At 42.2% G+C, this 16,832-nt stretch overlaps 1 protein-coding gene across 3 annotated transcripts; it reads left to right on the top strand.

Moving 5' to 3' along the window:
* Positions 1 to 850: 850 nt before the first annotated feature.
* LOC125750998 (zinc finger C4H2 domain-containing protein-like) lies at positions 851 to 9,174 on the top strand. 3 transcript variants are annotated; one of them, XM_049029408.1, is made up of 5 exons: positions 851 to 1,040; positions 2,486 to 2,657; positions 3,818 to 3,990; positions 4,564 to 4,726; positions 5,849 to 9,174. In XM_049029408.1, exons 1-5 carry the CDS (start codon positions 988 to 990, stop codon positions 5,960 to 5,962), a joined length of 675 nt encoding a protein of 224 aa, XP_048885365.1. In that variant the 5' UTR covers positions 851 to 987; the 3' UTR covers positions 5,963 to 9,174. The 3 variants fall into 3 exon arrangements, with proteins under 3 accessions (XP_048885365.1, XP_048885367.1, XP_048885366.1); XM_049029409.1 differs by lacking the exon at positions 851 to 1,040 and adding an exon at positions 1,053 to 1,200; XM_049029410.1 differs by lacking the exon at positions 4,564 to 4,726.
* Positions 9,175 to 16,832: the final 7,658 nt, after the last annotated feature.

The raw sequence follows: 16,832 nt of genomic DNA, 5'->3' as shown, positions 1-16,832 counted from the left end.
ATACGCACACAGACCTGTATCTTGAAATCTTCTTTATACTCCTTAACTGGATAATACTCCAACTCAGACTAAACCCCATTGTTACCAATTTCCATACTCATCCTTTACCTGGACTCTTTATACTGCTGCCATATTCCAAAATTAAACATACATAAAATATCAAAACATGCATGTAATAGTTTAAACTACAGGATTAAAATAACGGAAAGGCTTTTCTTAATATTAAGACACATCTATATTGTCGGCTGATGTTAACTGATGCCAATTGATATTATTGATGTTATGACGCAGTGTGCAGCTCTCACAGGTCTTTGTCTGTGAGAATGATTACAGTTTGAGGAATCCCGTTTCAGGCAGAGTAACCATATCCCTGAAAGTTACCCCAGGCATTATCCTGTGCTAACCCCAAGCTTCGCTCTTACTATCTGTGTGTCTCACAGGAGAGAAAGATGGGGGTAGGCCTATCTGAAAATCAAAGAATTCCGAAGTAGTAGCATTAATTTTTAATAAAACTGTAATGTATCTGTGACCATAGTAAATGTGGCTAGTAAATTAAACTGAGATGCATTAGCAAGCTGGAATAGCCGCAATATCTAAAAACGTATTGTTGCATTGCAAATTATAATTACTGTTAAAAGTTACGCTGAACTTTAATTTAGCTGTTTAACTTTAAAAGCGAATGTGTGTATACAGTATGGCGTATTACAAAATCGCTGTAACATGACCTCTATATAGAAATGCAGTTTATGTAATCATAAATCATATATTTTATCTTACTACCGTACAGTACAACCAAATATGTATGCATTTCGCTTTCCAGAAGATAGGTGGCGCCATTATATTAAATTTATAGTGCGGGATCCAGCGAGTAAGAAGTCAGCACATGCTCACAAAGCTACGCTCATGTGTTACATCTTTTGTTTTTCTGGCGTTTGCAGCGGCAGAGTCCATCGGTCGGTTGCGTGATTGGGAGCTATTTGGGCAATCATGGCTGATGAACAGGAGATCATGTGCAAATTAGAAAACATTAAGGAGATAAGGTAACATGCGTGCTTAACTGGCCATTTCTAGTATTGTCTCTTTGTTTGGCAAGTATATAACTCATAATATGTAGATCTTTCTTCAGCTGACGTGTTAGACTTCCCGGCATCTGTTAGTGCCGGTTTGCTCTGCAAGCAAGTACTGGATTTTATTATTCGAGTTGAGTACCTGTGCGTTGGTTACTTTCTGTCTTTGAGTAGAAGCTTGCTTGTTTTCAGTAGTTAATCGTAACTGTTTGAGGGCATTATGCACGTGTTGCATATATAATTTATCTCTTTAGTAGCAAGGGTACCGGTAGGGTGTCTGATTGGATTATCTATAATTATTTTTTAAATAGTTATACAGTGGATCAATTGAATAGTCTCCGGAACCGAACAAAGCACTTTATATCGCAATGCTGGCGTTTTCAGAAAGCTGTGTGCTGGCTGGCTTGTAAAAAAAAAAACAAAAAAAAAAAACTGTAAATCATGTATTGACAGGTATTTAGCTAGGTGATGTGGACAAATTAAGAAAAAGCAATATACACTGCATCTGTGCTTCGCCTCAATTTTATTTTAATATGGGGGGGGAAAAACGCCCATATTTTTTCTTTCTCCACTGCGGCGCCCTAACAATAGGACAGGCACGTTACCTGGGGTGAAAGAAGCAAGAGGATGTAATCCATTGTCAGTTAATGCCTGAAAATTAGCACCCCAGGGGGCAAAGGAAGTAGCATGGGGGATAAGGAAGACGTTATATGGTGAATTTGGATGGATTATTGCTTTACCTGTAACTAATTTCCGTTTCAGTGCTAAGGGAGTTAACCAGGGTCTAAAATTGTGTAGCTTTGTTTGAATTTGGGCTGAATAGTCAAGTAAAATGTGTACTGTGAGGAAAATCTAGTTTCCACATTTTATTTCACCGAAATATTTAACATTTTCTATGGATGTGTAGTTTTGTAGCAATTAAAAAAATGCAAAATGATGAATTCATTTTTCAAGATGGTGGAAATTGTCTTATTTTTTTTTACACTATTACGTTTACGTAAATGTTAAAGTAAAACAAATTGTATCAAAAACCTTTGGACGACTAGAAGCTTATATGGCTACCATTGTTTTTGAGCTGTAGCTAAGTCTGTAAGTTGTGCTCTTTAAAATTAGATGTTCAAAGGTTTAAAAATCTGGGGCCAAGACTTGGCTCTAAAACAGATGTAGAAAATGAGGTTTAATTGAAGTAAAACTGTAGAATTATTTAGTATTGTAGTATACTATTTAGTGCTTTAGTATATTATATACATAGCAGTACTGTATATAATATGATGTATGTCTTCAAAGTGTAAAATTGGCATTGTTCGGTAGTGGGTGCATGACATCCGTGCAAAAAAGACAGATGGAGAGCAGACTGATTGTCTCTCTGAGAAGCACACAGCACGTGTTTGATCTGACACACACATTTTGTGTCTCAGAAATAAGACCATCCAGATGGAGAGGATAAAATCACGTCTGAAGAGTGAGTTTGAGGCCTTGGAGTCAGAGGAGAAGCATCTGAAGGAATACAAGCAGGAGATGGACCTTCTGCTGCAGGAGAAGATGGCACATGTAGAGGAGCTGCGACTGATCCACGCTGACATCAATGTGGTGTGTGATGCTGTCCACCAGAACTGATTTACATGTGCCCCATGATTAGTGTCAAAATAAAGCGTTATTGATATTGCTTAAATTTTGCTACCGCTTGCATCAACAGTAAAAGAACTTTATTTTCATTACTTTTTGGCCTTATTGAGAAGTACTGTGTTGCTCTTTATTCCGATGCTTCTGCCAGTTTTTGGGATTACCAAAACCCCTGTACCAGATCTGACAACAGTTGGTCAACATGTAGCCTTATCCCAAATTTAATTAACAAACTATGCGAATCTTTACTTCAACAAGCCATTAGATGGCACTATAACAAGCAATAAAAATATAATTGCAAAATGACAGTAACGCATACCTTATTTAACTGATTGTCATGAAACTTGACAAATGTATGAGGATGTTTATGCTTTTAACTGGCTTGGTCACCACATCCATTGGAGTAGCGGACAATATTATTTATAATATCTTCTTTACTTTTCTTTTGTAATGACCTGTGTTGACAAACATCCATTCCTAAATTGCACACAGGGGGACGTTTTCTGCCACTGTAAGCAGGAACTTCAAGTGGAAAAACTACAGCTGCCACAGCAGCTAATTTAGAGTAAAAGTAAAAGCCACCTTTTATCATTATTATTATTGTTTTTAGAGAGCAAGCGTTCCAGGCCCTGTATAAGATTTTCATTTCTGCTGGTTTTGCCAAATGGGATGGATGGATGGATGGATGGATGGATGGGCAGCAAAATTAGCCATTGAAGAGTGCAGTTATAGGATTAAAGCCATGCAACACAGAGGCAACAAAGACCGAAGGTGTACAAAATATACATAATGTACACATAACCTGGTAGTTTTTCAGCATTTTACAGAATACAATAAATTATACTGAAATATGAAAAACAAGACTAGTTTAACATAAATGCATAAATTTATTGTATAAAAAAACTGAAATCATGCCTAAAATTCAGCCACCTCATTTGTTATATCTGTTCAAATTAATCTGAATAAATCCTGTTTATTGCACTCTTGCTTCTATGAAGGCTTTTGTTCATCTAAAATGTTAAAACTTCTACATAATGTATATCCCTTTGAGTGGCAAGAAATCTGCTAGGGAATCAAAATAAAAAATATACCATAGTGCTGTAAGAAGTCTGCCACTGCACCCCTAGATGGAAAACACAATCAAGCAGTCAGAGAACGACCTGAACAAGCTGTTGGAGACGACGAGACGCCTCCACGAGGAGTACAAGCCCCTGAAGGAGCACGTGGACGCTCTGAGGGTGGGCCTGGGCCTGCAGAGGCTCCCGAACCTGAGCGACGAGGAGGAGAAGCTCTCCCTCGAGTGAGTTCTGATCTCTCTGACACTTTACTGTCATCTTCTCGTATCTCAGCCTGGTGTTCCTCCTTGGGAGTCGTGGGCCGGGACATGTTTACACTTTACAAATACTACAGTCTCTGACAGTTTCTGCCACGTGTGCTTAGATTATATGTATATTCACTTTGCCATGTCTTGGCTACTGAATAACTACTCTTATACCTAACTATTGGCCATTTTTGGCTTAATTAGAAATTCACGCTTAAATCAGAGAATATCAGTGACTTAAGGTCAAAGTTAAGTTATACATTCAGTATCATTGAATGTTGGGTCAAGGTGCACTTATCCACTTAGTATTTGAGTATGTTTTAACTCTTCAGTAAAAGTCTTGTTCAATTCTGCTAGAATGTTCTGTAAAACATGCAGAGAGCACATTTATGATCCTAATCGGATGAATTAAGTCTACATATCTGCTTCTCCATCTTAAAATTTAAGATGAAATTTATCATAAAGATTTGACTTCCTTATCTTGTTAGACTTTCAGCTTCAAAACATGTATTTCACCCTGAAACTAAGAATGTGAAAATGTGATGTGCGTAGCTACTTCGAGAAGCAAAAGGCAGAGTGGCAAGTAGAACAGCAAGAGCCTCCCATCCCAGAATCCCTTGCGGCGGCGGCCGCAGCCGCTCAACAGCTCCAGGTCTCCCGGAAGCAGGACTCCCGCCAGACTGCCGCTTTCCGGCAGCAACCCCCACCCATGAAGGTAAGGGGGCCCCACGTGCGACGTCATGTCCACACCCATTCATGGGATTTGTTGCCGATGTGCAGTGAAAATCAAGTGCCACGTGAAAAAATGACACCTCCTCCAGTCGGCGGCTGTGTGAAAGAGCACGAGGGTTTTTTGTCACAGGCTTTAATTTAATCTGCTAGTATTTCGTGTTGTGCTGGTTTCAGGCTTGAGGTTTTATTGTCGTGTGTAGTCAGTGCGATGAGGCACTTATTCACGTCTCCCATGCTGCTGTCAGATAATGACTGACAAAGGGATCAGTAAATAACGGCACCAGAGGATGTCAGCACTGACTGATAAGTCACTCCCACAAATATTCTTCTAAGGTAAACACACAGCATTTGAGACCTGTGATAGATATTTACTACGAGTGTGTAAAGGACCACCAATTTATTTTGCAGCTCACTTATACCTTATAATTAGCAGCTGTTGAATAACCTTCAAGCTTGACCTACTACATACATTTTTCAGGTGGTAGCTATACATTCTGTATTTTTATGACTTTGTTAACTTGTCATCATTGATTTATGATGAGAACTTGTTTGAGCGGAGGTGCTCTTTACATAAATGACAAAAACACATGGATGTTTTCCTCTTGCCATTGCAACATATACTTCGCACGTTAGGTGCGGTTTGTTTCTCTTTGTTTATTTGTGTTTTTTTTTTAATACTATATTTTGGAGTCTGTCGTGTTTGGGGAAAATCCCAGCATCTCGACAACTGCGGGCCGCTGATTTTGCTGTGCGACGAGGAGAAATTAACTGTGGGTTATTAAAATGGCCCAGCAGGGTGCCATCTTTTCAGGCGCTTTCATTAAGAGCAGTGAAACGCAGTGTGTGTCACAACTCCCCACTGTAAAGCGGTGCATTGCTTGAACATCTGAAAGTGCATGTGCTTTTTAAAATTGTACGCGTATCTGTTAAAGGAAACGTTTTTTGCCTAAAGTTGTTGCTTGTTTAAAATCGTATCTTCCTAATAGTTTTATTTATTCATCTGGAAAAAGCTTTTGGATGTATCAGATTTCAACTAAGCCAAGCGGTTTAAGAGATGAATGAAGGAAACACTAATTTTTGATTTTTGATGTCCCCCCCCCCCCAGGCCTGCCTTTCGTGTCATCAGCAAATTCACCGTAATGCACCAATATGTCCGCTCTGCAAGGCCAAAAGTCGTTCCAGGAACCCCAAGAAACCCAAAAGGAAGCAAGACGAATGATGATGGAGAGAAAACGTCCCTGGCTTATGAAACACACAAAAATAAAATAAAGCATATTTACATGTGATGTAAGCACAAACATTTTCCTTTTAGGAAAGCTGTGAAAGTATTTGCGTTCATATGATGTAGTGTAGCTAAATGAAGGAATTTCAGGATGTGTGTGTAAAATTAGGTTACATTGATCAGTGGTGCCAAATTGACCCATGATGCATGGATTATTGAAGTTAATTATGCTTTTTGTGTTTACAGAAGGGGAGCTTGATGTAAATGTGGTGTAAGCAGTCTTACTTCTGGCTAATCTAACTTGGAGAAGTGGAGCATTTGGTGCTGGTGTTAATTTGGTGTGATAATTACAATTAAGTGCTACCGAGTTATGTACCAAATCCAGAAGGCAGCCTGCCGCTCTAAGCTGGTGTAAGTGTGAGATATCCGTGCTTTTGTCGCAGTAGTGATTGGCTTGAGCCTTTACTGCCAGTCAGTGTCACAGTTGTTATCTAAACCCAATTAATGAGTAATCTGTGCAATGAGCACTGTACCCTGAGGGATGCCATCACGCCAAATTGAAGGAACAATGGTCTAAGGGATTGGTGTGTGGATATTGGTGTATGCGGACATTGGTGTATGCGGACATCGGTGTATGTGGGCATTGGTGTACGGAACATTAATTCATATAAAAGAAAACCTTAAAATTTCAAAGGCCTAAGGTCATCATCTGTAATGTAATGCTGACAGTGATTCATTCTCTTGTCCTTATATTATTCGTGCAGTTCATTGATATACAGTATTTAGGTGTAGAACATGCCAGTCACTTTTGTATTTTAGGTGCCGTTTTTAATGATTGTGTGTCTCGTCTTCTCATACGGTGTCGTCTGCACTTAACCTTGTAACGGAGTGGTCCTGCTGGAAGAGTATCGTATTTCGGAGAAACGTGTTAAGCTGTGATCGAGGTTGGCAAGTTGTATTGTGATGTGTAATGGAATGTGAGGAGAGCTGTGCTTATACTGTCTGAATCCATAACTTACTGTTCTAGTCAACATGGATAAATGTTTTATGCACAGAAAAACCCACAGCCAGTCCTAAAGGTGTTTAATGATAATCCAGCTTTTCCAGTATGAGGTAAATTTCTTTTGTTCAGACAAAACACTCTATGTAAATGTAAATGTGTTGGCATTTTTGTTTACGGTTCCATTTTCTTGCTTAGTAAGTTCTCAGTAACCAAAATATGTCTTAACAGCACTGAAAAGAATATACCAAATCCGTGTTCCTCAGCCCGGTCCTCGGCAAGCCCCAGACACCACACATTTTTGCTCCCTGCCAGACACCACACATTTTTGCTCCCTGCCAGACACCACACATTTTTGCTCCCTGCCAGACACCACACATTTTTGCTCCCTGCCAGACACCACACATTTTTGCTCCCTGCCAGACACCACACATTTTTGCTCCCTGCCAGACACCACACATTTTTGCTCCCTGCCAGACACCACACATTTTTGCTCCCTGCCAGGCACCACACGCTTTTTTCTCCCTGCCAGGCACCACACGTTTTTACTCCCTGCCAGGCACCACACGTTTTTTGCTCCCTGCCAGGCACCACACGTTTTTTGCTCCCTGCCAGGCACCACACGTTTTTTGCTCCCTGCCAGGCACCACACGTTTTTTGCTCCCTGCCAGGCACCACACGTTTTTTGCTCCCTGCCAGGCACCACACGTTTTTTGCTCCCTGCCAGGCACCACACGTTTTTTGCTCCCTGCCAGGCACCACACGTTTTTTGCTCCCTGCCAGGCACCACACGTTTTTTGCTCCCTGCCAGGCACCACACGTTTTTTGCTCCCTGCCAGGCACCACACGTTTTTTGCTCCCTGCCAGGCACCACACGTTTTTTGCTCCCTGCCAGGCACCACACGTTTTTTGCTCCCTGCCAGGCACCACACGTTTTTTGCTCCCTGCCAGGCACCACACGTTTTTTGCTCCCTGCCAGGCACCACACGTTTTTTGCTCCCTGCCAGGCACCACACGTTTTTTGCTCCCTGCCAGGCACCACACGTTTTTTTGCTCCCTGCCAGGCACCACACGTTTTTTTGCTCCCTGCCAGGCACCACACGTTTTTTGCTCCCTGCCAGGCACCACACGTTTTTTGCTCCCTGCCAGGCACCACACGTTTTTTGCTCCCTGCCAGGCACCACACGTTTTTTGCTCCCTGCCAGGCACCACACGTTTTTTGCTCCCTGCCAGGCACCACACGTTTTTTGCTCCCTGCCAGGCACCACACGTTTTTTGCTCCCTGCCAGGCACCACACGTTTTTTGCTCCCTGCCAGGCACCACACGTTTTTCCTTCTCTGCCAGACACCACACGTTTTTTGTTCTCTGCCAGACACCACACGTTTTTTGTTCTCTGCCAGACACCACACGTTTTTTGTTCTCTGCCAGACACCACACGTTTTTTGCTCCCTGCCAGGCACCACACGTTTTTTGCTCCCTGCCAGGCACCACACGTTTTTTGCTCCCTGCCAGGCACCACACGTTTTTTGCTCCCTGCCAGGCACCACACGTTTTTTGCTCCCTGCCAGGCACCACACGTTTTTCGCTCCCTGCCAGGCACCACACGTTTTTCGCTCCCTGCCAGGCACCACACGTTTTTCGTTCTCTGCCAGGCACCACACGTTTTTTCGTTCTCTGCCAGACACCACACGTTTTTTTGCTCCCTGCCAGGCACCACACGTTTTTTTGCTCCCTGCCAGGCACCACACGTTTTTTGTTCTCTGCCAGACATTTCACATTTTTGGTACCGGAGCTGGGAGAGAGCAAAAACGCGGACCCCCGAGGACATGGTTGAGAAGCACCATACAAAATGATTTGAGTAATTCAAAGTTTAAAATGCTTCATCCTACTAAAAATTCTATCCTCTAAGTTAATAATTGCACTTGTGGCCAGTGTTTGATGTGAAGGAAGCAAAGAATTTTAACTTTAAACATTCTATGAAACCCAAAACATATTGGTCTCTCTTTTTTTACTTTTACAGGTAAATCTGTTTGTATAATTATTATGTTTAGTATACAAAGGCATTGTAATCCAACATTTTATATAAATGGCAGCTTAAAATTTTTATTTTATATCCAGAACCTTTTGTGTGGGGTTTGTGTCCCTCCTCCCTTTGTAAAATGTAATGTGAATTTTTGTCCAGTAAATTTTGTGTAAGGGACTAGTTAATTTGTGTCTGAAGAATGGCATTGTTATTGGGGGAAATAGACAGGAGGAAGTGATTCTATAAAAGACTGATACAGGATGTAGTGGACCTCAGGTATGGCACCATGCTGTTATGGGTTGCTCTATTCTGGCACATTTAGTGCAATTTTAAATGAGAGGGACATGCAGAAGAGAATATAACCTAAATATAATTTAAGAAATCAAGAAGTCAGTATTAACTGGACTGTGCTCAGCTGGTGCCATGTGGGGAAAAAGTGATCAGGGGATGGAATTTTACTCTCCCTTGTTTGACCCATGGTACCACCAATTTGTTTAGAGCTTAAGCCACTCAGCACAAAATGTTTCCAAGTTCAGAGGCTGCGCCAAAAGCAAAGTTTAACTGGATCCCCAGTGGCCCAGCTGGCCTTGTAAACATCACAGCAGGCTGCCTCAGTCTGGCCCTTTAAATGGGATCTTCTGGTTTATAAAAGCCTTAATATGCAAATTGTTAATTAGGGGAAACTGCATGCACTCACGTTGACTTGCTCCGAAGGCATTTAACCAAATGCTTTAACGAACATTATTACCGACATCTGTACAATGAAATGTCTAGTATTACGTAACATAAAATTATCTTTTAAAGGATTTTAAACCCATTTATTACTTTAATACCTTGCTATACCCATAAATCGGTGCATCGGGCAAAATGTCTCCACAACCGCAAACGCTGAGCCAACAAATCCGTCACAGCTGCATCTACGCAGCATTTTTCTAAATATAAAACATCCTTCAATCCATCCATTTTCTCTACCTGCCTGTCCTGTACCGGGTCTTGGGGGTTCGGAGCCAATACCGGAAGTTATGGGCATAAGGCAGAGAACAGCGCAGGAGGTTCTGCCGACCCACTGCTGGACACAGATACACCTACAGAGAACCCTGGGCCCCGATTTGTGAAGCAATAGCGATAAACACTGCAGCAGCCAATGCAAAAATGAAAAATAACTGAATATGTTATGTTTAGCCTTGTGAAGGACAGGTGTCCAGTGCAGGGCATCTCCTACCTTGTGTCCCCTGCTAGCCTGTGCTGGACAGATGGCTGGGAGATGAATGGATTAGTGTCTTTAATATGATTTACCTCTATCTTATAAATATGTATAATACTGAGGTTGTGGACAAAATAAAGACCTAATAAATATTAATATGAAGGACCTGATAAGATATAGGGCTGTGCTTTGCCTTCAGAACAGCTTCACTTCTTCTTGGAAAGTGTGTGCAGTTGGATTTTATAAAAGAAAACTCGATGGGATTAGGCCATGAAGGCTTTTGGCTTGATCCTGGTGTTCGTGAAACCACTCTTGAATTTGTTTAGTAGTGTGTAGGGGTAGGGCTGGGTATTGCCACTGATGTCCGGAATCGATTCGATTCCGATTCACAAGGTTGAATTTTTTATTTTACGTCACAAATAAGTGACTGATCAGACGTTTTGCAGATCGCACCTCAGGGTGACGTCTCGTTAAATGGTTTTGGGGATATTTCCGCAGTATTTCTCTTCCATTTTGCACATTTTACATACAACTTTGATTTTGTCCAGTTCTTTGTCTTCATATTTCTGAAATCTAAAATACACCCAGACATCCGCCTTTTGGCCTGATGATCCCTCCAGTGGAGCTGCTCCCCCCACGTTTTTCGTTGGTTTTTGTCTTGCCTGTTTATCTGCTTTTCTTGTCTCGTTGCATGAGGCTGGACCACACAAGAGTAAAAGCTTCGATCATCCATGGGAAAAGGCCATAAACAGTAAAAGATCTATATTAAAAAAAAATCTATTTTGGGATTTTATGATTCGATACTGGATTATGCAAATGAAGATTGTGTTGAATCAGGAATTATTATTTTTTTAGACTTAATGCCTCCCACAGTACATGTGGATGGTTTGAAGACATCTTGTTTTTTTTCTCCTTCAAATGTCCCATTCGAATGTCTGAAAAATGAAAAGTCATTCGTCAAATCATTGCATCACCAGAATTTTTGTATGCCGTGTGTCATGGGTATATGCAGTTCCCAAACAGAAGTCTCGCCATAAATTCCAGCTTTGGTAATCTCACGATTTTCCTGGCTCACTGAGGTGTATATATATAGGAGTCTATTCTATGGTGAGGCCATACTTTAGAAATTATCCTGGTCTCCAGCCATCCCCGTCAGCGAGCTTTGACTTACAATTGCCGAAACATTTTGTCTGCGCTCAGCAAATGCTGTCGTGATCCTTGAGACTGTCCCCCTTGACACGTTAAATAATTCTGCAGTTTTTGTGACCGATGTACCTCCTTTTGGGGTACTGACTCATTTTGCTTGGAAACACTCACACTTCAAAGTGCTGATAGACCTGTTTTATTGCTGACACATGCTGCACGTAAATGGAAGTCAGCCTATTAGAACTCACCCTTTTGATTTATTTTCTTTCAAGTTAAAAATCATCTTTCATGTCGTGTTTCTTTTATTTCATCCACTGATTCTGCATATTTTTACATACAATATTTATGAATAGAGTATGAGTCCGGACTGTAATTGTGGAGCGAATTGCTTCTTGTCATACGCATTTTAATGCTTCTCACACAGAGGTACCTGGAGGTCAGTGTTGTAACTAAAATCCCCAGATGGCATCGTGTCCTTGTGCCTGGCAAACGGCCATTCATCTTGCCCTGAAAAACGCCCATCTTTGAAACAAGCCCACCCAAGCGTCTGTCTTTGTGTGATTGATGGCCCCTGCAAGGGCGAGCTACGTACAGGGAGAGAATCGCATGGAAACGTAACCCTATTTAGCAAATTAAAAGGCATAACTTAGGAAGATGGGGCGTTTTCGGGTCTCCTGTGTCATTATCTCACTTTATTAGTATGGAGAGCATCAGGAGGGTGGTGGGAGGGGGGGGCAGATTTGCTGCAGAGCCCAGCAAACTGTTTGACACAAATAAAGGACCTACTTTTCTAGTTTTACTTCTTTCCCCTTTGTGTCTATAAATACGGGACTGAGAGAGAACTGAGGAAGAGAAAATGAACCAGAACAGGAGTACATTTTTATGAAATAGTATTCTACAAAGCTTCGTGACTAAAATGGCTGTTAATACCTCTTTAACATTATTCCCATTCATTTTTTTTTCCCTTTCATCTAAGTACATCCATATTCCAATTGCTTATCCTGGTGGTAGGGGACTGATGCCATTCCAAAGCAGCACAGAGCACAAGGCTGGGGTACCAGTCCATTGCAGGGCACAGGCATCCCTGTGCACAACACAGGGTGAAGAAGCAGACACAGAGCAGGGGTGGAATTCAAACCCCCGACGTTAGAGAAGTGAGGCAGCAGTGCTATTCAATCACCATGATGCCCTTCGTCTGAGTACATTTCCTTTTTCTAATTCTGTTTGGAGGTTGTGGGATCTTAGCCTCTGTCCTTTTTCATTCTTTCTTGGTTGCCTAGAGGTGTATGATTAAGGCATGCTTAATCATGTTTGCCGCAATTTGAGCAGAGGCCCTTCATTAGCGCAAACAATCCCCTGACTCAGTCAGAGCTGTGAAAAAAAGAAAGAAAAAGGGAAAAAAAACCAACAGCGTCCGGAGAACAATGGCTCGCCTCTGGATTTTTCACCCGTCCGACAAGGATAATGGAAAAGAGGCCACTTGTGGGAAAGGAATAGCGCGCGGCCGACTCCCTCAAGACGTACGAGACCACCTGACAGTGCAGAACTCATTTCCCGGTCCGGCACCATGGGCCGCGGATGCGTGTGTAATTTACGGCCCACATGTAAGGTGAAGCTATCAGGGTAGCCGTCTGAAATGTGAATAGTCTCTCTGCCAAAGCAGAGGATAATAAGAACCCGGAGAGCTGCAGCGTAATTAGTTTACCGCTGTCAAAGCACAAACAGGAAACTAGCTCTTTTATTGAGTGGGACATTATTATAAGTCTGCCCCATAGGTAGTCAGGTAATTTTTAGTCGTTCATTTTAACATTTTTATATGCATGACTCTGACTAACATCGGTTCATGATATTGCAACAAGTGTCACCAAATTGGGCAACATGTATTATTAATGATTAGCAATTGCAGAAGGCCTTTTCAATGAATGTGTAATGGAATTATGAATGACTGCAGCGGTTTAGAAGATATTTTTCCCTTCTGAGAAGTGCAGTAGTGAATTATATAACACTTAATAAATATATAAATTTGATTTATTTAAGTGGTGCGGCCTGGGAGGGGGGGGGGGATTCTGACCTTAACATGGTAGTTCGGTCTGCATGTCTTAATGATGTCATCCACAGGCAATCTCCTAGTGGGGGCTTCCCTGGTGAAAAGGTCTGTGGGGAGAGGCCAGACAATCTACAGTCCAACAAGGAAACTCAATGAAAGGTACCAGGAAGAACATGTGACCGGGACTAACCACTGGAACCAAGCTTGGGGTAGTATCCAGCAGCAAGGGGCTGATGGCCAAAATAACTTGGGAATGAACAACAGCTTTGGGAAGGAGTCTGAGTTAATGCAGGAGAAAGATATATAGTTGGTCTCTACGTACAATGTGAGGTTTGGAAGGAGGCCTCCTGATTGGGGATGGAGTTTTTCCTCTAGCGTGAGCTCAGGAAGCAGGCCTCCTGATTGGGGATGGAGCTTTTCCTCTAGCGTGAGCTCAGGAAGCAGGCCTCCTGATTGGGGATGGAGATTTTCCTCTAGCGTGAGCTCAGGAAGCAGGCCTCCTGATTGGGGATGGAGCTTTTCCTCTAGCATGAGCTCAGAAGGCAGGCCTCCTGGTTGGGGATGGAGTCTTTCCTTTAGCGTGAGCTCAGAATACAGGCCTCCTAATTGGGGATGGAGTCTTTCCCTTAGCGTGAGCTCAGGAAGCAGGCCTCCTGATTGTGGATGGAGTCTTTCCCTTACCGTGAGCTCAGGAAGCAGGCCTCCTGATTGGGGATGGAGCTTTTCCTCTAGCGTGAGCTCAGAAAGCAGGCCTCCTAATTGGGGATTGAGTCTTTCCCTTAGCGTGAGCTCAGAAAGCAGGCCTCCTAATTGGGGATTGAGTCTTTCCCTTAGCGTGAGCTCAGGAAGCAGGCCTCCTGATTGGGGATGGAGTATTTCCCTTAGCGTGAGCTCAGGAAGCAGGCCTCTTCCTCTGGAGGTGCAGCTAGAATATAGGGTACCATTGGTACTCCTGCATGGTATTCGATCACTGTATTAAGCACGGAGTCCACATCCTTGGTATAAAATCCTAGCCTTTTACGGTGGGTGCTGGTCTCATGTCTCTGCTCCTGTTTGTGATTTTCAAGGACAGAACATCAAAGTGGAGCCATGGCTGGGAGTCCGATATGAGGGGGTATAAATGAAATTCCTGCCATAATCAGATAATGTTATGCTTTTGGCCTCATCTGACCAGGACGTCCAACATGTAATTCAATGGCGAATGTACAGCGAAAGTTAGGACAATCAGCTCCTCCACTCCACACTTTTCATAAAGAGTGGCCTGCTCCTTTCAGATGAGGAGGGGGGAGTTTGTCCTCATTAAAGGAGTTTTAGGCCTTAGGGACCTTGTTTGCGAGTGACGGTAAGAGGGAACAAGTGATTGGCAGGTGGATTCAGGTTTGTGGCCGCTGAGGAGGTCTGTTGTAGCGGAGCAGGAGTTAAATCGTACGATATAGTCGATCTACATCCCTGTCCTCAATTATGGACAGGAGCTGTGGGTAATGGCTGAAAGAACAAGACTGTAAATACAAAAGGCATTAGGGAGGGTCTCTCTGCACCATTGCTGGACTCACTCTCTCTGACAGGGCAAGGAGTTTGAGGAGGGACCTGGAAATAAAGCCTCTGCTCCTTTCGATTTAGAGGAACTAGATAAAGTGGTTCAGGCACCTCATAAAGATGCCACCTGCACGGCTCGCAGGGAAGCTATTCTGGGCATGTCCCATGGGGCAAAATCCAGGACACGCTGGAGTAATTAGCTGGTTTAGGAACATCTAGGGATCCCCCATAACGAGCTGGAATCGGTGGTCTGGTCTGACCTGCTCGGCTTGCTCACCAGCCAAGAGAAGTGGCGGGAGATGAGATGAGATGAGATAAATGGTACGCCGTGTTTTTTCCTGATCGTTCCAGTGCAGAATCTAATTAAGATCTGTTAACCTGAATGCTTCTCAAACAAAAGCACATCAGCATCAGCTCTAGTTAGACAGATCAATTAGAGCAATCCTGCCGATAGAATTATGAGTGAATGGTGGCAATCAATTTTTTTGCAGTGTGACAGATAGCAGAGAATACCAACTCAGTAATCGATTTACTGCCAAGGTCCATGGCTATATCAACATGCAGCAGCGTGGTTAGAAGAAAACTGGGCATATAATGTAACCCCGCCTACTTGACCACAAAGTGTCCAATTATACCCATTCAGGAGAAAAATGTTGCAAAAAAATGTCACATCAAAGCAAAATAAAATAACATAAAGCTATTAAACAACAGCAAAGGTGCTCCTTAATGAAAAGCCATCATTTTTGTTTTCTTGTCATTACCGCTTAGCCAAGGTCCCCGATTATTGTTTGATTGAATTCAGATTTATTTTAAAGAAAAATCCAATTAAATCACATAATAAAATATAGTACATGCAGAGAAGTTCATTAATTATTAATGTCTGTAACATAAGGGAGGTATGAGATGACATAAGGGAGGCAGGAGATGAATTCTCAGTTGTGAAATGAAATGAGTTGCGGATGGTGACAAATCTGAAGGCTGGCAAGAGACTTTATTGTTTATGCATGGAATAAAGCTCAAAACAATATTCTTTTAAACATTGTGTTCTGGTATAACTGGCCCCAAGGTAAAAACTGTACAAGATGGCTTTGGGATGTACCATAAAAGAAGTGCAAAAGTGAAAATCTGTGTCTCTGAATTCTGTAGTCACTGAACATTAAACTTCCTGGGGGAACTATTTTAGCCAGTTACGGAGGCATAGAAAGACAAAATATTTTATTTCCCTATTGAGGGAGTCATAATATTTAAACATGACAAACAATTTTAACTCTGTAAGTCTAATTGTTTGCAAAAGTACATTTATTGTATGCAGATTAAATGGGTTTTTAAATATTATGCTTGGAATATTATTGAGTTATGTTACATGGATTATAGTGGTAAAATGGGAGCATAGTGGTGTAGTGAGTGCCAAGGGTTTAAATCTCACCCCTGGAGTTTTGTGGTGTCACTACATTGTGAGAGTGAAGTAGTTTCACAAACTTGCCCACTATGACGGACCTGCAGCCTTTTTAGGCTGTCCATGTTCTTCCAGTGAAAGACTGCAGGCTCAACAAAACACCAAGCATTTTACTGGTCTGTTGAGCTTTGGTATGTAATTATTTTCCATGAAAGGCTTTAGGATTGTGCCAGAAAGGGATCAGTCTGGAAGCATTTGGCTTTCTGATGTAAATAATCATTTTTGCAGGGTACCATTCCTGTTTGCAGGACACCACAAATAATTATCATAACAGTCTTTGTGTACAGCAATGATTGTGGAACAATGATGTGCACTGAGTTTATCCTGGAGAATAAATAATATGTATATTTTACAGTTGCAGTCTCCTCCTCTGTACCACAGATCCATACATCGCATAGCCTCATTAGGACATCCAGTGTCTTTCAGCTGCAAAAATGTAGATTCTTGAAAAAGC

This window comes from Brienomyrus brachyistius, chromosome 10 (assembly GCF_023856365.1).
Source record: "Brienomyrus brachyistius isolate T26 chromosome 10, BBRACH_0.4, whole genome shotgun sequence".
NCBI classification, from domain to species: Eukaryota; Metazoa; Chordata; class Actinopteri; order Osteoglossiformes; family Mormyridae; genus Brienomyrus; species Brienomyrus brachyistius.
Note: the sequence above shows the minus strand (reverse complement) of the source record. Positions and strands in the feature narration are given on the sequence as shown.